At 46.6% G+C, this 22,413-nt stretch overlaps 1 protein-coding gene across 1 annotated transcript; it reads left to right on the top strand.

The window, feature by feature from the left end:
• The first annotated feature begins 973 nt into the window (after nucleotides 1-973).
• slc2a15b (solute carrier family 2 member 15b) lies at nucleotides 974-14,633 on the top strand. The gene is made up of 12 exons (XM_076038693.1): nucleotides 974-1,114; nucleotides 2,661-2,759; nucleotides 5,273-5,433; nucleotides 5,534-5,658; nucleotides 5,941-6,086; nucleotides 6,371-6,503; nucleotides 6,623-6,810; nucleotides 9,886-9,996; nucleotides 10,359-10,460; nucleotides 11,062-11,137; nucleotides 12,719-12,846; nucleotides 13,583-14,633. Exons 1-12 carry the CDS (start codon nucleotides 1,070-1,072, stop codon nucleotides 13,823-13,825), a joined length of 1,557 nt encoding a protein of 518 aa, XP_075894808.1. The 5' UTR covers nucleotides 974-1,069; the 3' UTR covers nucleotides 13,826-14,633.
• Nucleotides 14,634-22,413: the final 7,780 nt, after the last annotated feature.

Raw genomic sequence — 22,413 nt, 5'->3', positions numbered from 1 at the left:
GCCGGGCGTATCATCACCATTAACATTTGGTCTTTGCTTTGTAGGAGTTTCAGGAAGATCAGTAAAAAAAACAAGGGGGCGGGGGTTCGGGAAAGGAATTTTAAAAATGAGATCCGACGGCCAAATTGTAACAGCCTGACAAAGCCAGAGATGTGCTGCGTGTAATTAGTACTTTTCTATATGACATTGACTCACTGGATCACAGACAAAACTTTTAGGAAGAGAATTACTTTTCCAGAAGAAAAATCAACTAGTCAATGTCTGTCATATTCACCAAGAAGCCAATCAAATCATACAGCACTGAACTTCCTATTGGTTGCAAAGGTGAAACAAACGACTGGGTTCTCACCAAAGGCACTCAGCTCGCCCAACTTTAATTGTTCTCTCAGTAGCCTGGAGCGTGTAGTGGAAAAAATACTAAAGATACGATGAGATGCGAAGGTCTTTCAGGTTTTTATTACGGAGCTCCTGGGCAAGCACACACACAGCAAGTGTCTGCAGGGTCTTGCAAAGAAGGAATAAACTTGTACATCTTATATAAGTTGAACCGTTTACAGATGTGTAAGTACTTCCGTTGCCCTTTAGCCTACAGATGAAAAATGTTGACACATGTGATGTACACATAAGGCAGTATGGACAGTAACAGAACAAAGAGTTCATGCAGAGTGCATGCTCACTTCCCTAGGTCATCCGAAAGGGCAAATATGTTTCCTGGCTTTTAGTGTGAACTATGAACCTTTTGGTGAGTCTGAGAAAGTCTGGTGATTGTTGCACACTAAAGCCCCTCAATTTTGACCCATCCTTCAGTTGCCCCGGGTCATGAAGATGAGCGCAGACACTTGTGACTACCAAAAGACAGAGAAGCTCTCAGCGGGAGCCTCAGACGATTGGCTGAGAGTTTAACAAGTTGGACGCACCCTTCCTGTGGGAGTGTCTCCTCGCTGCTTCACTCACTGCTGAAAAGTACAAATGGTGATGATCAGATGTGTTTAGACAGGAGAGGTCCTTCAGTTTGTTTCCTGCCTGACAGCAACAAAGTGCACGAGGGAAGCCGGCGTTGATGGTTTAAATGGCGGAGGAACTATTATTGGCGAACAATGGAAAGCTCGACACGGTGAGTCAATGGGCCAATCAGAATGCTCCCATTTAGCTTACAACTTTGAAAAATGTTTTTTTTTTTTTTGAAGCATGATGCTTGTAATGAAAAGTTAGACTTAGAAAAACTTGAAGGAAAACTTGAACACTTTTACGTGTTGAGTCTACTCAGTGTTTGCTGGCTTACATCTAAAATGGGAAAAGTTTGCGGAAACCCCTGGCACAGGCAGCAAGCTCAGCCAAAACACGCTCTTTAAAGCTGGAGCAGGGGGAAATGTACAGACAAAAACTAAAGGCGCATTTATAAATAGCTGCTTTTAAAGGAATAATGCAACATGTGAAGGAAGCGCCGCATGCCGCACAGATAATCACGCCTAATTGAATGCAGACCGGCTGGCATTGTCTCCTTTCACATGTCGCAGCTTAACTCTCTCCACCAGCCCATTACAGGCTAAATTAAGTTTCTTCAAGGCATCTGTGCCGTCATTGTTCCGTCAGCGCAGATGGCTTCCTTCTCTGGCTGCACTTTGTAGTCATACGTTATGTGATCCCGTCAGTGGATTCCTTTGGCTTCAGCAAATACACCACATATTAGCTGCAGCTTCGTTCTCCACCCCCAGACATAGGGTTAATTCAAAAACACATCATTATTATTATTATTATTGTTATCTGACTGACTGTAGATTAGCTAAGCTAACTTGCTGGCATCCAGTGAAAATTCCTAATGAGAAACACTGCATCCTGTTGGAAATTGACTGGGAGGTCATGTGATTCCAGCGTACCACGTTCCAACTGATGTTTTTTTGTACTTTGGAAGTCTTAGTTTTTCACCTTTTATTCAAAAGTCAAGCTGGTTTTCAACAAAGTGTTAAAGTTTTGTTGAATAAAAACATTTTTTTCTTTCAAATGGCAGGGACGAGAACCAGGTGTTTGATTTACATGTTTAAACTCTGTTACCTGAACCAACTTAAATCTCCTGAAGACTGAAATCATTTTTTGGTAACATGTTTTGAAACATTTCTTATTTTTACATAAGATTAATAAAGTGTATAGCCAAAACCTACAGGTTTTAACTGTTTACTCATCCTCATCCAGCCAACTGCCAATCCAAGGTCTGAGTCTGTATTGGTGTTCGAGAAAAATATTATGATTCCTTTAGCAACCACTAGCTGTCCTTCAAAGCCAAAGTGATTTGCTAATGTTGTGACCATGACACAGAAAGCTAAAGATTAAACCAACAGGAGGACGGGGCTGTAGCAACCTGGCTTAACTTCCAGATCTGACTGGCCGAGTGAATATGAGGGACAGAGAATTCATCCAATCAATCAATTTTTGAAGTTATGTCAAATGCTTTATTGGCCTAAAACTACATAGATAATTCAGATTAATATAGATATTAATATGTTGCTCATAAAAAAAACTAATTTTATAAGCTGAATGACGGCTAAACTTCATGCAGGTCAAAGACAGTTCACCATGGCATGGATTAAATTCCACAGCCGGGATGTGAATTTAATTTTGTTGTTTGTCCTTGTTAAACTCTAACTTGTGGTCCTCCATTGCAGCACCTCACCAAGCCTCTGCTGGCGGTGGCCTTCCTGTCCTCCTTCGGCAGCTCCATGCTGTACGGATACAATTTAGCTGTTGTCAACTCACCCTCTCAGGTTTGTGTCACTTCCATTTGCATAAGAAGCGTGCTGGCTTGATTGGTGACGGCAATATTGCACCTCTATATACCACAGTCGCCTAGAATGTGGATCTGTGGTTTTACTCAACGTGATATCAGTTGTTGGTAACAGAAAGCGGGTATGGTTATCGGGGTGGCTTTTCTCAAACAGAATTTGCTTTGCAATTATTGAAGTTGGTCTCTCCATTTCCGGAGCTGAAGCTCACTTACATGAGGATGTGTTAAAAGATATGTTTATTTAAATAAAACAGAATAAAAATCGCCCCAAAAGCACTTGTGAAGAATCTAAATTCTGAGCACAGAGGGGATGAACGACCTGGAGAAGCAGTTTGTCTTACAAGCAGGAAGGACGTATTGACGCCCTGAAGGAAACAGGAACAACAAGAAGTTTAATATTTCAAAGCATGTGGGCACAATGTGATTCATCATAGGTGGGTTTGCTTCAGGTGTTTGAAGAAGACGTGCAATCAGCTCGTATGGAAAGGAGCCGGTAAACCAGCCAGTTGAGACTGATTGTGTCCAAGCTGGATGTCACACGGCTGCTGGGCGTGTCTCCGTGCTCGAAGCTGATGGTTGGTAGTTGGTTCCAGCTCAAGAACCGACAACCAAGGTTCCAGTCTTATGGACCGTTTGACTTCAGAGGCTTGCTGTGAGGATGTTCCAGTGTGCTGAGGAGAATCAACTAAAATCAATTAAAAAGAACAATAGCCTGATCACAATATGAACGCATCTCATGGGGTTTGTGTGGCGTCAAAATAATGTGAATAAAATTGTGAGGTCAGACAGGGCAGAGTTCCACTCATAGCTCGTGCACCCGATAAGCTCATTAGTCACAGTGTGACATCAATAATTCATGGGACTGTAGATAAGCACTGCACCGCCTGAAAGCATTCCTGTTGGGTACAGTCGACTATAAATGCCACCATTATTAAACCGGACGAGTTCAGATTAGGCTGGCGATGATGAGAAGACACAACTTCAGCCTCCTGAACTCCTAGGCGTTCATGAAGAGAGTGAGCAAATAGGCAGGCGTGTACGAAGGACTTATTGTCACCTTTCCAAAAGCTTGTTTCGCTTGTCCAATTGTCATTGTAGGCTGTCAAAGTCAGAAAGTGTTCGCAAAGTCAAGATCTGACCGTCAGTGAAGCCCTCGTTCCTTTAAGCGCACGACCGAATTTCATCACAAATCACATCACTGCATTGCTTTAATTGTCATCGTCTCCGGCACATGAACGTTACAGAAACAAATGCAACTTACACGTGATCATTACATACGCAAATCCTCTGTGTATTGGGCTAAGTTGTATCTCATGAGTTACATGAGAATGCCACTGGTGCCATGGAGATCGGAATGATAAAAAATAAATTAAAAAAAAAACAAATCCTCAGGCATTTTTATTTATTTTCTCCTTTGCATAAAAAGCATGCAAAGGATCACTTTTTCCACCCTCTCTCTTCAGAATAAACATTTTCTCCAGTCATGCATGAAATCATGTGACCTCATGTCTCTGCATAAAGCGTTGCCTTGTCACCAAGTGAGTCGGACGCTGTGAGACTAATGTCTTGGATGTGTAAAAGACACCATGTGTGAATCGGGCAGAACCACCGTCTGGCTTCTTTTCTGAGCAGTGCGGGTCTAATCAGGTACAATTGCAGAACGATGCGTATGATATAAACAAATCTTTATATATTTTTTTTCTAATTAGCGTCAGCCACGATGGTGGGCAGAAATTGTATTCTGGGTAGGCCAGTACAAAGTTGGATTTTTTTTTTTTTTCCTCGAAAAAATGAGTGCAAAAACTAAAAGAGAATGAGCTTTTGCTTGTAAAACAATCAGGTAGACCTCAGCAAGAAATGTGTACATGTATGAAGCTAATGCTGTCTTCCTCCATCATTCCTCATTTATCGCTTTATGGAATTTTGTTTAGACATAGACATAGTGGTATCACTAGACCAGGTAAAAAGGCTACTAGCTGAGCTAAGTTATAGAACCAGCGCAAACTCTAGTGCACAGCTACAGTCGCTAATGTATTATTGGACAGTGACTGTTAAAGGGAGGGGCTTAGTGAATTGTCCATCATGTTCCGGAAGCTTTCTTCAACTTGTTTCAGCAGTTAAGTGTTAGTTCATCAGTTAGCTCATTACAAGCAAGTCAGTTGTATATACTTTCTTTTCATGAATTTTGATTTATTTATATATATAAAAAAAGTAATGTTCAAATGGTTGGGCCAGTGAGTAGAGTGGATGGGACAGCCACATCTAGGCCCATGACTTGTAACAGGTCTGGCATCAACTGGGTGGCACTGTAAGTAGAGTTTGTACTCTTGTATAAACCCAATGTTACACTCAAGGTTGTGCTGAACATCATCATCTCTTGCAATGATCTTCAGCCCTGGGACACATCACAGTACCAATTATATTCTGTAAGATGAAGTGTGAGTTTGCTTAAATGTAGCTCATGTTGACGACAATTATTGAATGTTCCCTTAGTACATTAAAAACTTCTACAATGAGACTCTGGAAGAAGACTACGACTTGACCGCAGACGAGGAGCTCCTCACCATCCTGTACTCCCTCACTGTGTCCATCTTTGCTATCGGTGGGATGATCGGAGCTCTGCTGGTGGGCAAACTGGTCACCAAGTATGGCAGGTTGGTCTGGTTGATTGTTTGGGTAGTTTAAGAATAGACTAGAGAGAAATTCTGTTTGCCCAGGTTTGTGTTTGACAATAAGGGATGTGTCTCCACACAGGAAAGGGACTCTGGTTAGAGCCACTGTGCTGGTTTTTATAGGGGGTGGTCTAATGGGCTTCAGCAGAGCCTGCAGGATGCCTGCGATGGTCATTATCGGGCGCTTCACGACAGGGGTTCACTCAGGTAAGCCCACTGTTTTTCTGAATTCATCCAAAAGCCACATAGGCTAAAAGTTGGTTAAAAGGCTTTGGTGGTCAAGAACAAAAAATATATATATATTGTTTGTACTGACTTTGAAATGCAAATGATCAAAACTGTACAGTGTTTCCAGTCCATATGTGTCATGCACAGTTTCAATTCAAATCTAATGCTAGTGGAATTTCACTTTAGTTCTCCAGCTATACACCCACTGAACATAAGGACTTGGAGAACAATGATCTACCATCCTTTCTTTTTGCCATGCAGGTATTTGCCTCAGTGTGGTGCCAATGTACCTGGGTGAAATCGCCCCCAAGAGTCTCAGAGGCTTCCTGGGCCTCGTTCCAAGCATTCATATTTGTCTGGGGGTGTTCATTGCGCAGGTGCTGGGTCTCTCAGAGCTGCTGGGAAAGGTACGGTCCTTTATGAAAGTAGTGAGGTGGGTAATCCTTTCACAGACTTGCAATGATCTGGCTCAGGTCCAGGACTAGGACCAGTACCAGAATTACAATAGGACTGAACAAGGGTGAGGGTTACTACTGCTTATGATGAGGGTGCTAGGTCCTGTACTACCTTATTTCTAAAATATTTTAATCTCCTAAAACAGCTGAGTCCTATCCTATTCTTTCTTTTTTTGAGATGTTGGTTTCATTGTTGTGTCTTTGTCGATTCTCATTGAGTATTGTTTTCTTCACAGGAAGAGCACTGGCCCTTACTCTTGTCCCTGGTGGTGTTTCCCACCATGATCCAGCTGGTATGCTTGCCTTGGTTTCCAGAGAGTCCACGCTATCTGTTGATAGAAAAGGAAAACACTCACGCCACCATTACAGGTTAGAAACACAGCCCCTGGAAACATTTACATTGATGTTTACCAGTCCAGCCGCTGTCAGTCTGTTTGGCAGCCATGACTACTTAAGAGCCCCTCCCTCTCTTTGCACCGCTCTTACAGCCTTGAAGTGGTACCGCAATAAGGGAGACATCCAGGCGGAGGTCGAGGAGATGCAGGAGGAGCTGCGGTCCCTGTCCTCTATCCAGACCGTTTCTGTTTGCAGCCTGCTCACGGACCGTAGCGTCCGCTGGCAGCTTATCACCATTGCGGTGGTCAACATCGGCATGCAGCTCTCCGGCATTGATGCAGTGAGTGTTAAAATGTGTTTTTTTCCCCCTTTCTCTGTGTATAAGCAAAAGGCTCTGCAGTCCTAATGAGAGCGAGAGACCATATTACTATATTCCATCAGTTGTTCTCCATTTCTCTGCACCCCCCTCCTCGTCTATACATCATTGTCCGTGGTGCAGCCCCTGAGTAGCTAAGCAGGGGAGCAGCAGGACCACGCTTCATTATCTCCTGGTCCTCTCCGTTAGTGTTACCCAACACAAGGCGGTCCACCTATCTGCACACAGAGTTGAACACATCTCCACTTGCTCCATGTGGATGGGAGCTCCATGCGTGCCGATTCACATGCTAATATCATTCCCCAGCAGGGGGCGGCCACCCCCTGCCGAGCTTGACTGTCCCAGCTGTTTCACTTGGAAACACTTTGGATTCTAAACTCCATTGTGTCTCCAAGATTAATGAAGAAGTGTTGTTGTTTTTGTCGGTCTTGTATTGCCTTTTATTTATACAACTGCAAATTCAGCTTTGCAACAGAAAGATGTTGCAACATGATGAAATGAGGAAGGTTTCTTTTCTTTTGTTTGGGATATCGGTTTGTTAGTAGTCATTCATTTTATTAATGTGCTTCAGTACACTTGTCTTAAGTTAATTTCTTTACTTGCCTTTTTTATTATACTTGTCTTGTGACATTTTCCTTTAACAAATTCAAATCATCAAAATTTCAACAGAAGACATTTACTGCAGAAACAAATGCAACAGCATGTTTCTGAATATTTTTGATTAAGATGTGTAGAGCTCCATAGGATCCATGCTGACTGGATGGCTGCCTCTCTGTCACTATTTTCATGAAACCATGAGAAATTGTATATATGTTGGATATGTATAACATCAAACCACATGTTCCACTGCATTTTTAAGAGCTATTGCGTTTGCTATGTTTGCTGTGATCAATGATATCAAGACTCGTTGGAGTGACATCAATTTTCTGGCTCATCACTTTTGCAGATGACGTTGTCCAATTTTTGGTGTTGTAGACTTCGATTGAAAACAACCAAATCTATCAAAGATGAATATTCCTGATGTACAGAACATCTGACTCAATGTAAGGGCGTGTTCTCATAGCCTCGCCTCGCCACGGTTCGATTGTGTTCTCATTGGTCCCTTGTCATGAGACCGTGGGCGGAGTCGACGCGGTAAAGCGGGACAATGTTTTCGACGGCATTATTTCTGTGCGATACACAACAGTGCAGTGATGGACAAAGTAGAAGTTGTTTCATACCTGCTGCTCGGTCTGTGGTTGCTTTTCTGTTAAAGTTTCCCTCACTGAAGTCACAGTTGATCATTTATGCAGGCAACATTTATAATTTCTTGTTTCGTTTTCTGGGAGAGTAAAGGTGTAGTTCAACCTTTATATTTTCACCAAAAGTAAACACGAGACAGATACAACGGGAAATAGCATTTATTTAAAAACAAACAAACAGAAAAACAGACAGTAAACACGCCGCCTTCTTTGAAATAGCTGCCCTAGCGAGCCAAGGACGACTTTGTTAAATGCCGCGGTGTTTGAGGCTTCCTCGCGGCGAAGAGCCATGTCCTCGCGACAAATCCGTATTTCCTCTCGTCTCAAGACTCCTCGGATTCCCTAACTTAACGCGTCTGACGCAGGAGCAACTCGATTTGTTCCTAGCGCTTCGCCATTTGCCGCTCGTCGTTTTCAGAAATATGGTTGAACACACTCGCGAACAAGGAGTTGGCGTCCATTGTCCGCTCCGAAAAATCCACGAGGACACTGAGCCAATCCAGTGCCCTGCTCGTCGCTACGTCACCACTAAACTCGCCTCGTCTCGCTTGGACCCTGAGCGCTTGAGGTACCAAAACGGCACCCCCTACAACCGTGTAGCGGCCAGTGCGAACGCCCTAAAACCGCACCGTGGTGAGGTGAGGCGAGGCTATGAGAACGTCCCCTTTGACATCTTCTGAGTAACTGAGCAGTCCAGGAAGAGCCACAAGAGTTTGAACGAGTCAGTTCAGAAAGGTGTAAAGAGTCCTTTTAAAGTGCTTGATTATCAGCTTCTCTTCTAAACACATGCTAACCCAACACGTGCAAAACTTCATAGAGTTGGTTTAGCAACACATTTCCTGGCCTTTTATTCCCCCAAGACATTCCGGGACAGAGGTCCCACCACATAATATGTCATCCCAAACCAATTACTCTCAAGTTGAAGCGTCGTAACTCAAAGCACAACCACTCTGACCACGTGCTGCACCACTTGTTTAACATGTGCTCATTTGTTTTTCTTTTTTTTTTTAAGGTCTGTCAGACCACCAATGTAAATACACTATTTTATTCTATTCTATTCTATTCTATTCTATTCTATTCTAACTTGAGCTTGGATGATGTACACGTGACATGCTTCACTCTCCACAATCACTGAACAAATTGCCCCTCTATTTGAACCGCCCAATCCCTCAACTCGGCCTCTACCTGTCTACCTCTGTGCACTGTTGCCCTGCATCAGTACTGCACTTGTCAATTCACCTCGATCCCAACCCCAGTATCCACCTGCAGGCTCCGGTGTTATTTCCTCATCACTCCTCATAATCTCTCAGCTAACCTGCTGCGGGGAGTGATGAGGTCGCGAAAACAAGGAACATGCATCTTGCCTCTGCAATAAACATTTCAAATGTGAGTTGTCTGTATGAACTGTATGCATTTGCTTCCTCCTCATGTGCCAACAGGTGTTAGGCTCAACTTTGCACACGTGAGCATTGGCAATGGTGATGAAATAGCTCTTGTACGGTTACTAAATCAGTGAGACAACGTTTAAGCGCTACCGATCGCTATCCCATCCACACCTCATCAGTGATGGATGTTGCATCAGCAAGTGTGATTAATGAGAGCACGCAAATTAGTTTCCAGGGGAGCACTTGACAGAAGTCCACGCTGATAAGGTGCTGCAATTCAAATGTGTGAGTGATGGTGACGATGTCTTCAGTGGGTCATGCCGGAAAAGCACCAGCACTCGACTTTGTGGCTGTTACTGATGCTTTGGAACATATCAATCCTGCCAGGAATTTCATGTCGTTACTCCTTTCAGATCTGGTTCTACACAAACGACATCTTTAAGAACGCTGGAATCCCAGAGCCTTACATCCAGTACACGACGGTGGGAACCGGTGCCATTGAGGTCATCTCAGGGATGCTGGGGGTGCGTTCCACTCCTTATCTAACACAGTCCCATGACATTATTCATCCCATTAACATGAGATGGTATTATTACACATGGCTGATGAGCATTTGTAACAGTTTAATACATTCTAATTGATTTTTTGTTGTTGTTTAAGTGCTCATAATCAGCCAATCAATGGGATTTGTTTCAGTTTACAACTCGGCCAAATTCCGATTGTTCCTGTTCCGCTCTCACGGAAACAGTCCAAATGTATTTGTTGATATCTGGTGTTTTAGCCCTGGATGTTAAGACCATCAGTTTATTTAGGTGGATTAGAATAAGAAGCACCAGGTGACTGTGATGGCTATAATATCAAATTTTTACCCCTTTGTCTTTTACAGTGTTTCACGATCGAGCGTCTGGGCAGGAGACCCCTGATGATTGGCGGCTTCCTCTTCATGGGACTGTGCTGTCTTGGGATCACTGTGTCAGTCCTCTTCCAGGTACTTAAGAAACTAAAAAACAGAGTATTGCAAAATTTTGGGTTAAATGTGATTCAGGTTTGTAAGCTTCTCTGGTTCAAATTGGAGAATAAGTTTTGTTAACGTCACCAAAAAATGTGTTTTTAATTTATGTCATCATTTCTGTGGCTCTCATCCTATTGCCCTTTTCAGACGATCTGCAATAGCAAGACTGTAACTAAAGAGTGGGCGGATAAGGGAATGCACTGAAAGTACACACTACTGTCGACGTGTAATAGAAAAACTGACTTTGAGTTTATCAAAAGTCATGGGCAAAGGAATAAGGACTTTTGTCTGTTTCTCTTTAGAATATTTCAAAATGAGCAGAATCAATTATCAGAATTTGGAAAAACATATAAGTGGTATTTGTTCAAAGACAAGTTTGGAAAAAGAAAACGTATAAAATGAATGCACTGTGAAGTCTCTTAAAAGTCTCAGTGATCAAATAAACTGCATCATGGTACTGTTTTAATAGTCAGAAACCCGTCACGTGATAAATGACGATGACGTTCTTTCTTCTTCTTTTTTTTCTTTTTTTGTTTCTTGTTACTACCCATGACTGGTGTCGTTTGACCAATCACAGACACACCTGCCCTTCATGCGCTACATCAGCGTCGGCTGCGTTGTGGGGATCATCGCTGGTTTCTGCATCGGTCCAGGTGAGCACGAAACCTCTCCGACCTGCATCACTTCGAACTTGGGGCTGGCAGGCTGCACACGCAGCGACGTGCACGTTCAGCTAGTACGTTGGATAACACTGCTCCCTGCTGGAGGCCTGCGCAACAGCAGGCAGGGTCATCGCTGTCAGAAAAAAGGGAAGGAGAAAAAAAAAAAACAACAACCCAGAAACCAAACAAACATAAACGCAAACTACACCACTCTCCCCCTTAATCCTCCCCTGACCGTGAAGTCGTATTGTATTTCATTAGTCTTGTAAATTAAGAAACGGCAGCCGGCGCGCTGCATCCATTCCCGCCGCCGTTTTCCTTACGCCCGGCGAGTTGAGGGAAGTAAATTAAGCGGCTATATTTACAACTTTACGGGGTGGTGCTGAGTTGAGTGGGCCTGCGAGAGTGATGAATTAGGACGAGTTTCGCTGCGGCGCAGCGTCATCCGTCAGTAACGGAAGGAATCCATACCCTCCGCTACTGTGGCCGCAATTAGACCTCTAATGGCCGCTTGTTTACAAGGCCGGGCCGTGATGAATACGGTTTCCGGCACCTGTGAAGCCTCGCGTGCGCGCTGACCTCGTCCCCCCCCCCCCCCTCCTCCAGACACACACACACCTCCTCCTCCTCCCCCGTCGAGCCACAGCCGTGCACCGTGCAGCCGCAGATGAGGACAAATTGTGCAGCGGTCGCCACTTATTGGCCTGACGGTATGAAAACCTTCCTCTCTGCAATTATCAAGGGCAGATAATGAGGACATCACTCGGAGAGCTCGTCATTAGGGCATATTAACGCATATTTCTCCGCGCGCAGCCCTCGCTCCTAGCAGTGAGGGATTACGGGGGTCGGGTGGGGGGGGGGGGAAGGCAATGTCTGCTTTTAAAATGTACGACTCGTCGGGGCCGGAGTTACCACCACCACCCCCACTCTCCCCCACAACCGCCCAAATTGGACTTTTCGGGCCCGCTTGACGAGCTCTCTCGGCCTCGTCGATCTATAATCAGCGAGCGGTAATGAACGCATAATGAAGTACAGGCGCCGCAAACGGGAGCGCGGTATTACAGCAGCGGGAGGCTCGAGATGCGTTTACGATCCGCTCTAGTCTCGATCCGCTTGCGTCGGCTGTGAGCGAGTGCCAGGGAAACGGAACGTCCCTAGTGGGAGTATCGATAATCCAATTGGTGAATAAGGAGCGCCAAGTTCATTTCACAACACCCAGCGGAACGCCCGCGCAGCTGTGCGGAGAGCTGACGTGTGACTTCTGCGGCAAGGAAAAAAGTTTCCTCGGTTGGCGCCAGGCAGAGACTTTCACGAAAGAGAATTAGGGCCAAAAGAAGAGAAAAAATATTACAGGAAAGAGATTTTTAAAGTCAAAATTTCGTGAATAAAGTCGATGTAAAAAAAGACGAAATTTCGTGAATAAAGTAGAAAATTCATGAATAAAGTGGAAATTTCGAGATTCATGATAAATCAATTTGTGGCATTCATTCTAATGTCTAATTAGACATTAGATCGAATGTGTGAATAGAACAATGTGGTTTTTGACTCCTTCCCATGTCTCTTGTGTCACAGCCGGCGTCCCCTTCCTGATCACCGCTGAGCTGTTCAAGCAGTCGCACCGACCAACGGCGTACACGGTGGCCGGCTGCCTCAACTGGCTGTCCAACTTCACCATCGGCTTCGTCTTCCCCTTCCTGGAGGTCAGAGGAAAACTGCCTCTTCCTTTTTCTTCACTTGTAGTGACTGGGATGCTAATGTTGCTGCTCGAGATTCAGGATCTGATATGAGCGGACAAGCAGCTTTTATTTTCAAAGTCAAAATGTGATAGGACCAATGAGTAGGGAGATATTGGCCAAGCTTTTAGTTGTGAGCAAATCAGGAAGCTACGTTGGCTAGTTTTAGCTAAACTGAACAGCATTCCCACCCTAGCAGAAGAGCAAAGACCTAAAGTGAAGGTTGCGCCGCCTTTCAAAGTGGTAGGCGAGAAACCCGATTGGCCGGATGTCTCCAAACTTTTTGTGCAACATCTTTCAGAATCAGAATCAGAATTACTTGATTTATCTCCAAGGGGCTTTTGTTGCAACTCCAACTCAATGCGTACAAGTAGAAATAGAGAGCAAAAGTATAGGCAATAAGAAATAGCAATATAGGGACATACATACATACACATATATACATACAGTATATATACATACATGTTCTCATATACACACACATGTAGTGAATTTGTGAATCTAATCTCACTGTTTTGCGAAACATATGAGAAGGCATTACGAGTTTACAAAATATCGTATTCATCGTCATATGGCCTTATTTTATTTGCAAAAAAAAAGAAAGAAAACTGAACTGAGTAGAGTGGTGTTTCTCACGTGGCACGGTGCTGCTCGTTGTGAGGTTTTTGCACCAGGTCAGACCCTGTATGTCCTCTCGCCACAGTTGACCATGGGCCCCTACTGCTACCTGATCTTCTGCACCATCTGCCTGACCGTGGCCCTCTACACCATCTTCGTCATCCCGGAGACCCGCAACAAAACCTTTATGGAGATCAGCCAGATGTTTGCCTCCATGAACAAGATCTCCAAGGAGGAGCTGAGCTCCAACGGCCAGCTGAAGCTGTCGGTGATGAACGGCTACGGGACCGTCAGCCACCGCGGCCAAAAACAAGGACACGTCCCGTAAAAAAATAACAGCTCCTGCGTCGGCTCCTGCTCTGCTCTTCTCGCTGCCTCGGATTTATTGACTGACGCGAAGAGTGACGTGAACCTGAAACGAGGCTGGTGCGAAAGCAGGAGCAGAAGAAATAACCAAGCACACGCAAAAACAGTTCCCACTCCACTTCCAACCGCGAAGGGCCGGTTCTCAGTGTGTGTGTGTGTTCAGCCTCGGTCACACTGTCATGCGTTTCGAATCTGGAACCAGAGACATTTTAATCCATTAGCCGCTGACTTCAAGCATGTTTATGGCAGCCGAGGCGCCTCAGCACCGTGTCAGCTGGTCACTTCACACACACACACACACACACACACACACACACACACACACACACACACACACACACAGAGGCAATAATGGGACTTTTTGTACAGGAAATGTGTAGGACACAGCGATAAGCGATGGTTTGGTCTGCAGCTCAAGGTCCATCCACAACTTGAACTCGGTGCTTGTTTTGTTTTTTTTCCTTTCTTTTATTTTATTTTTTTGCTTCTGTCTACCACCAGGTGTTGTGTCTCTTCAGGGAGCTGGTTATTGTGGCTACTGTCGTAGTCATTTTACCGCAGTTGTTTGTTTCAACTTTTCATAGGAAATATTTTAGCCTCATGCATCGCCATCAAGGAGTTGAGACTTCTCTCATTTCTTGTTGTTTTTGTTGTTGATGTTGTTTTAAAATCCATTTTTTTTGCTAAAAGTCCATTATGGACAACTCCTGACAAAAAGAGACGTTTTTAAAATAAATAGAACAATGTGCCTACCTTCATTTCCTCTCCAATAGATTTACTCGAATACAATACAATTTTCTTTTTCAATTGAATTTTTTTGCCTTCTTAGAACAAACTACGTCAACTACCGGAGCGATAAGCGCCAATGCAAACAGCTCAGAAGAGTGACAGGAGTAAATGACAGCGAGGGGAAGGTCAAACTGGAACTACAACTTTTTTTATCAAAGGTCAGGGGTCAATTTAGCTGCGTGTTTGCAGTTTGCAGTGCGAACTAAATCCTTGACGTCGATTCAGACGGCGACGATCCGCTACTTCCCCGGCGATGCTCCTCCGTCTCCCACCAGCGGTGCGGGTGAGGAAGGGCCCTTCTCCCGCTGCCAGCCCGGGAATTTGTCACGCCGTGTGACGCGATATGGCGAATGTGGGAGTCGTACGGCCGTCTGAAGGATGGGAAGTGGCTCTTCGCCGTCTCTCGTCTCCCCTCCGCTGCCTCCGGGCTGCCTGATCCATCAGTCGCGGGGCCCCTGCAAAGCCCCAGCTGAGGCGCGCAGGATGAATGTTCTGGCGCCGCCCCGCTTGTCCTGACAGAAGGAAGCGGAGGAACATCGGCCAGGATGCTGTATCCTCAACCTCAGGAAAGTCCGATGTTAGCGGCCTCCCAATATTATCTGCCGATAAAGGCATTAAAAATTGATATTGGAAAATATCGGGGGAAATTTTTTATAAAAATATGACTTCTCCCAAATTTAGTAGTCATGCAAAAAGATGAGATGAAATAGTAAATGACAATACTTTACTCGTCTCTACTACACTTGATGATGTCATCAAACTGCATCGAAGCATACCAGCAAGCGGCGCGCGTGTTTCAGCAGAGTGGTTTCAGTGGTGGCTGGCTGCGAACAAAATAGCTCGTTGGTAACTGACGACATCATGCAGGACGGGGAGGATCACAACACAAATTAGCCATAATTGTGTTAATTCCACGACTGCATATATTGGTATTTCTTGATATCGGTTGATATTGGTATCGGAAATTAGGAGTTGGACAATATCGGGATATCAGTAAAACAAAAGTCATTATCAGACATCCCCCCATGACCTCTGACCAGTATACTTCCAGACTGGGAGAGAGGAGGGAAGGGGCGGGGCGGGGCTACAGGAGTGATGGAGGGTCAACCTTTGGCGCTGTTGATTGTCGCCTGAATGACAAATGGACGGTCCCGGGAGGGGACGGGGCGTGCGGTCGACGACGGGCCCGTTCGCCCGAAACAGACAAACAAATAAACAAACAAACAAAAACAGGGCTCCTCCTTGTCAGTGGCACTACACTGTATTTCTGTGGATAATGCCACAGCATTGCGCAGATGTGGGGTGGGGATGTCGGGTTGGGGGGGGAGGAGGAGGAGGGGGAAAAGGCTGCTCACTCCGCCCCGGGCGGGCAGAGGCGATAAATCAAACAAATGGCATCACACAGACCGGCGAAGGAAGCGTTCCAACAGATAAAATGCTCTCCCATATACAACAAAGCCACACTCGCTGCGTAATTAATTGCAACAAATTACCTCCCTTCCCTCTCCCTGTCGGCCCTCACCCCTCCTCTCCAACCTCTCCTCCCCCCTCCCCTCGTTTTACTGCGCTGACAAGCGCGCCGCACGCTCCAAGCTCACGCGCGCGCGCCCGGCGCGCATTGCGCCACCCGTTCGCACGCACGCACACGCACGCGCTGACGCAAGCGCGCGCACGCCGCCCTGCCACCCTTCATAAGTGCTTTAATGTGGCTTATTGCAGCGCGCGGTCCCCTTAGCCGTGGAAATATTCGCTTGACGGATGTGCTTTGTCGCCGGCGCTCCCCGGCGGAGAGCGGCTGTCAGGGAGGAGATGATAACATTAACAGGGAGGCAAGGCGATGACAAATGCCTGTTATCAGCGAACGAGGCCGGTGACAAATCGAACGGCGGCGCCCAGGCAGCCCCGGCGCGGCGTAATAAAAAAGAAGATGGATGGCGCGCGCAGGCAGGGCCCCCGCGTTAATGCGATTTCCACCGCTCTCCCTGACTCCCAATTAAGGCTGGGGGAGGGAGGGGAGGCGGCGGGGGGGGGGGTGAGTAGGGGGGAGAGCTGGTAGGGGTGGTGGAGGAGGATGAGACGGAGAGGCTGCGTGTGTGCGGGTGAGTGTGGCGGTGAGAGGGAGGGAGGAGGGAGGCAAGGAAGGAAGGGAGCTCACTCCCTGTCTCCTCCTCTCCCTCACACAGAGACTCAACTTGTGCTTGCTTTAATTTGCCCCCTCGCCCCCCTTCCTCCACCCCCCTCCACACCCTCTAAAGCTTTCCAACGTCACCTTGAGGGTCAAACACCCCGTGACGCACGTTTTCAACTGCCATTAAAGGCTCCGTCCTCTTCCAGCTCTTCATCTGCCACCTCGGACTCTCGGCACTAGAGCAGAGTTGCATGGTAAATTATGCGCTACAGCTCATCTCTGTCTGACTCATCCCCAGCTCTATTCATCTCTTTTCAATGCACGGCGAGGCGCCCTTTGTGACCTCACAAACTCCCGGTTTCTCTGCACTTTTCAGCACGCTCATTCTGCAAAAGACATAAACGTTGTTTTGTCTTGATCTTTTTTTTTTTTTGAGCAGTCCAATGACTGGCTGGACACACAAAGTGAGCTTTGCACAATGCGGGACCTTTGGATTATGACATCCCTGCCGAATGTCTGACTCCTCCATCAGCAGCAGCAGCAGCAGGCGTGTCAGTGGGCCCTCGACGGGCTCCAGATCCAAGGGCCACTCACTAAATCTCTCCTATAAAAACAGCGCTGACAGACAGCCTATAGCTTTTAGGCAGACAGAGCCATAGAGATGAGCTACGACTCTGTCCGAGGCCCGACTGTTCCAGCTCATCCTGTCCAAGGACCCCAGATGTTATCTCTGTACTAAAAAGGATCAGCGCAAGGATATCGAGGGAGCGCCGCCGGAGGGTCTGGGGGGTCGAGGAGGGAGAATCCTGCTGCCCGAAACACCCCGAGAGCTGCTGGTTTGTCACTCTGACAGCGTTTTATATAAAAAAGGGGGGCCGAGGAAGATCAGAAAAGGGCTCGCAGAGGTGCGGGGGCCCCATATATCTTCCCGCTATTACATCCAGGCTAAAAGAAGAGAGCCGCTGAAATGACAATGAAATATGGCCGTGGCTCAGAGGCGGCGGGAGGGAACAGGCTCTAAAGAGGGATGTCTGAGTGTGCACGGGAGCCTGCAGGGGCTGTGCACCAAATCGGAGACAGATGCGCGGCCGGCCGAGCCGGACGCTAACCCCGGTGCCGCAACGCGAGCGCAGGTGGAGAGGAGCGGGGACGGAGGAGGAGGAGAGGAGAGCAGCTTCTGTGTGCCATGTGTGCCGAGGAACAAGGAGAAATTAGAGCCCTGCAGGAGGAGGGAGGCAGGGAGGGAGGGAGGGGGAGGTGAGGGGCTGGGGAGGAGGGCACGCTCAGCAAGGACCCCTTGCATCATTAAGTTGTCAAGTGGACGGGGAGGCGCCCCCCACTCCCCCCCGAAATATGACTTGGAGTTATTGCCGGTTGCCGGCGCTGATGATAGAAGAATTACAGTACATGGATCATGGGCGGATCGATAGGTAGACAAAGTCATTACGGAGGGGCTAGAGTTCAATGCCTCCCCAGAGCTACGAGGTGGGGGGGGAGGGGGCAACACCTAACACAGCACAGCACAGCACAGCAAACACACACACACACACACACACACACACACAGGTGGGCCGGCTGTGCGGTTATATTTCGCTTGTTGCTCTTATTTCCAAAGCGATCTGTTTCCGGCCCCCATCGATCGGCCACAAATGGACTTGTGAGTGTGTGTGTGTGTTCACGCGTGCGTGTGTACACACACATGCACACGCACGCACACGCACACGCAGACGCACACACACACGACTTTACAGGTAAGCCAAATGCCCTGGACAGATCGCTCAGCGCACAAAAGCGTTTTCTTTTTTGTCCTTTTTTCTTTTTTTTCCTTTGTCCTTGTGCGGAGGGGAGGCAGAGGGACGAGGGGGAGCAGCGGCAGAGCAGCGGCAGAGCAGCGGCAGAGCAGCGGTGAAGCAGCATCGATCCTCGCCGTTGCCGGGAGAAATTAGCCATGAAATTAAAGCTCCCATCAAAGGCTGGGTACCGACACTGTCACCTGATCCAGCACTATTTATAACTCCCGAGAGATGATGATGATGATGATGATGGCTGCAGTGGTGGTGATGGTGGTGATGATGATGATGATGATGATGATGATGATGATGATGATGATGATGATGGCTGCAATTGTGGTGACGATGACGATGATGGTGATGATGATGATGATGATGGTGGCTGCAATGGTGGTGACGATGACGATGACGATGGTGATGATGATGATGGTGATGATGATGATGATGATGATGATGATGATTATGGCTGCGATGGTGGTGACGACGACGACGACGTTGACAGCGTCTCAATCAGGTTGATGATAACAGGACAGACAGAGGGAGGGAGGGAGGGAGTGGCAGGCCTCTCCACCCACCCCCTCGTCACCTCCCCTCCTCCGTCCGCGGTGCCGCTGACCTGCCATCATTTATGCTGCCAGGGCCCAAGTGCAAGGTGAGCGCCGCAGCCCGGAGCCCCCATAAATCACGGCGGTGCTGGACGGAGGGAGGCCGGAGGTCGACGCCTCTCGGAGCCGAGTGGTGCTGATGAGAGAGTATTTATAGATCGGGAGGGGGAGGGGGTAGAGGGGTGAACAGAGTGGAGAGGGGGGAGGGGCTGGGGGGGAGTGGGGTTTGGAGCACTGCATCAAATACAGATACGGGCAGAAAAGGCATCAATCCCGGTGATGTAAAGCGCTTCAAAGAGTCGACTTTGGGCACGCCAAGCGAGGCCGAGCATCATTCCTCACTGTGGAATGTGGTTACAATTCTTAGTCCTAAAAATTAAAGGTAAAGGTCGTAAAGGTCGCCAGCTTGGTCGCCAGGAGTGTCGGACAAAGACAAGGAACTTCCTGCTCTGCATGAACAGGTAGTTTTCGGACACCCAGTTAAGCTCTGAAGGGCCTTTTGCAAATGTATCATCCAACTAAAGCCCACAATTTAGTGAATGTCAACATTTGCGTCTCAAAATATATTTTTTATTACAATTTGTCATCAATTTCATCCAGTATAATAATCTCTGGTCCAGTCCACAGACTAACTGGTTGATCAATGAAGTCATTTTTCAAGCTGGTCAACTCTAAGGTGACGTCATTCTGTTGTAGAGAGGAGATGGAACACTAGGGGGAGCCCAACGCTCATGTACGAAGACCTTAAAGTCGCCGGCTGACTGACTGCCTTTGAGCTGATGGAGGAGTTGATCTGATCGTCGCAGCGACAAGCAGCAGGGAGAAAGGGCAAAACTTGAACCGAGGAAGAACCAGGCTAAGCGCTGGTTAGAGGAGACCAGATGATGAGCGGCTGGTTGTGCCTCACTATCACATCTGTCCCTCTACGTTGCACGGCCTTCAGCAAAAACAACCAGATAAATGCTCTGCAGAAATGTTGTAAATAACACGTCAACGTTACACTCACTGCTAGAGAATATTTGCAGAGAAATCACAGGTAACATGTAGGTTAATGCACTGAATTAGTTGCCCATAAAAAAAACTAACTTGTTATTTTATTTTTATTTTATTCTATTTTATTTTATTGTACATGCAATAGCTTAGTTTAAAAAAAACATGCACAACAAAATGACAAACGTTGAAATTACAACGTCTGGGCTTCATTTGGTTTTCCTATTTCTCCTTTATGGAACTCTGAGTGTCTCCTTTGAAACTGCAGCCATGTGCAGTTATCTTGTCATCTGGAAATCTGTTGAGCTAATTAACTCTTTATCCTTGTCAGATGTTTTATGCCCCTCAGGTGCAATTTCATTGAGGCCATGCGATTAATTTAGTAATAAAAAATATGTACGAAAGTAACGTTGTTCTATTATACTACATAATGTCATACTATTATTTATGAGAAAGTTTAATATTAGTTGCTCATGTTGGAAACCTGCTCATGTTCCTATTAAACACGTCCATAATGCTCAGAACCATTATTTGGACTAATGATGGACTAATAAACAAAATATACTGGACGATCATTTGCTTGTTTTTCATAAACGTGTTTTACAGTAACTGGAAAAAAAAAGTAAACAATTTTTTGAGAGGTACATTTAGAAGAAAAATACCTTAACACAACAATCCTCATGTGCAAACAAGTCAAATAAATTGCGTTGATCTTGGGTCGAATTTGTTTTTTTTACTCTCGCCGACACTTAATTACTTCCCAGCACGGGCACACACACACACACACACACACACACACACACACACACACACACACACACACACGCAGACACCCTACTTTCCCAAACGGGCCTCCTCGGAGCGTGAAGGTCAGAGTGGCAGATAGCAGGAGTGTTTGATCGATAAGCTCCGCCCTCCTCTGGCCTCACTGACAGCTCCTGTCAAGTGTCCAGCAGGGTTCCTATCAAATGGATCAACCTCTCCGACACCAACAGCCCCCCCTGCGCCCTCCGTCCTCCCCACCTGCACCCACACACACACACACCACTGCCTGCCCCCCACTTTAAAGGAGAAGTGTCACTAACTGCCACTGCCACATACCAGTCAGCTGCTGTCAACGCTCTGATAACGTGCCAAAGAATCTCACCAGGTCCGTTACACAAAACTGCAAAGGGGTGGAGGGTGTGTATGTGTGTGTGTGTGTGTGTGTGTGTGTGTGTGTGTGTGTGTGTGTGTGTGTGTGTTTCAATCAGAGAGTAGAGGGCCCTGATTTTCTAGATATCTTTTCTGTTGGAGCTACAAAGATCTGGGATTTCGCCTACTGATGGTATTTGCAGCATTTCAGGTGTTTTGCCCAGAAAGTTAAAGAGTTTGCAGGGTGAAAAAAAAAATATAAACCCTGCAAGGAGGACTCTTCCAACATGGAAAAAAAACCCAACTAGTTGAGATGAGTTATGAGACTGGAAAACCTGTACTTTGAGGATTTTTTTCCTTCTCCTTCTTCCTTTCTTTCCCTTTTTTTTCTGGAGGGGCTCCCTGTTAAAAGAGAGCCATCGTCCTCTCTGCGCATTTCACCAGAGGAGAGGTGCTTCTCAGTGACCCGCATCGCAGATGTTGGAGGTGGAAGAGTCCTCTGAGTGAAGTCTGAGGAAACGCTGTTTGTGTGTCCTACACGGCCGCCACAAGGCCGACATTCTTGGCCGCTTAGCGCATCAACCAGTGTCCGCGGACTGGGGACACAGTGGCAAAAACGGCCTTGCACGCTCTCTGTGTACGTGTGTTTGTGTGTGTGTGTGTGTGTTTGTGTCTTGTGGGGGCGGTGAAGGTGTTTGAAGGAGATAGGGCCGCTGATTGACGCGTGAAGAGCGGCTAAAAAAAATGGCCATTCAGGAATGCAACAATCAGCGGCGTCCTGTGTTGCTCCGGCGTGCGACTGGGAACGGTTAAAAGCATTCCTGCCGAGGGTGAGACGAGGGTGAGATGAGGGTGAGAGGAGATGGTCCTGGCAAGCAGCTGGTTTTCCCGCCTAAAGTGGGACCTATGGCAGCCCATCCAGTCAAAAAAGGATAGAGGTGGATAAGTGGGAACACTGTCAGCCTTTGTTTCCCTTGTCTATGTAACTTGACTTGACTCGATTTAACTTAGCTTGACATAACGTAACATAACTAAAGCAAACCAACTTAACAGAACGTTACATAACGTGACAGAGCGTAAACAGATGTGACAAAACTTAACACAACCCAACTTA

The sequence above is a fragment of the Nelusetta ayraudi genome, unplaced genomic scaffold (assembly GCF_046127955.1).
Source record: "Nelusetta ayraudi isolate G7.1 ecotype Tasmania unplaced genomic scaffold, CSIRO-AGI_Nayr_v1 ptg000004l, whole genome shotgun sequence".
Taxonomy (NCBI): Eukaryota; Metazoa; Chordata; class Actinopteri; order Tetraodontiformes; family Monacanthidae; genus Nelusetta; species Nelusetta ayraudi.
Note: the sequence above shows the minus strand (reverse complement) of the source record. Positions and strands in the feature narration are given on the sequence as shown.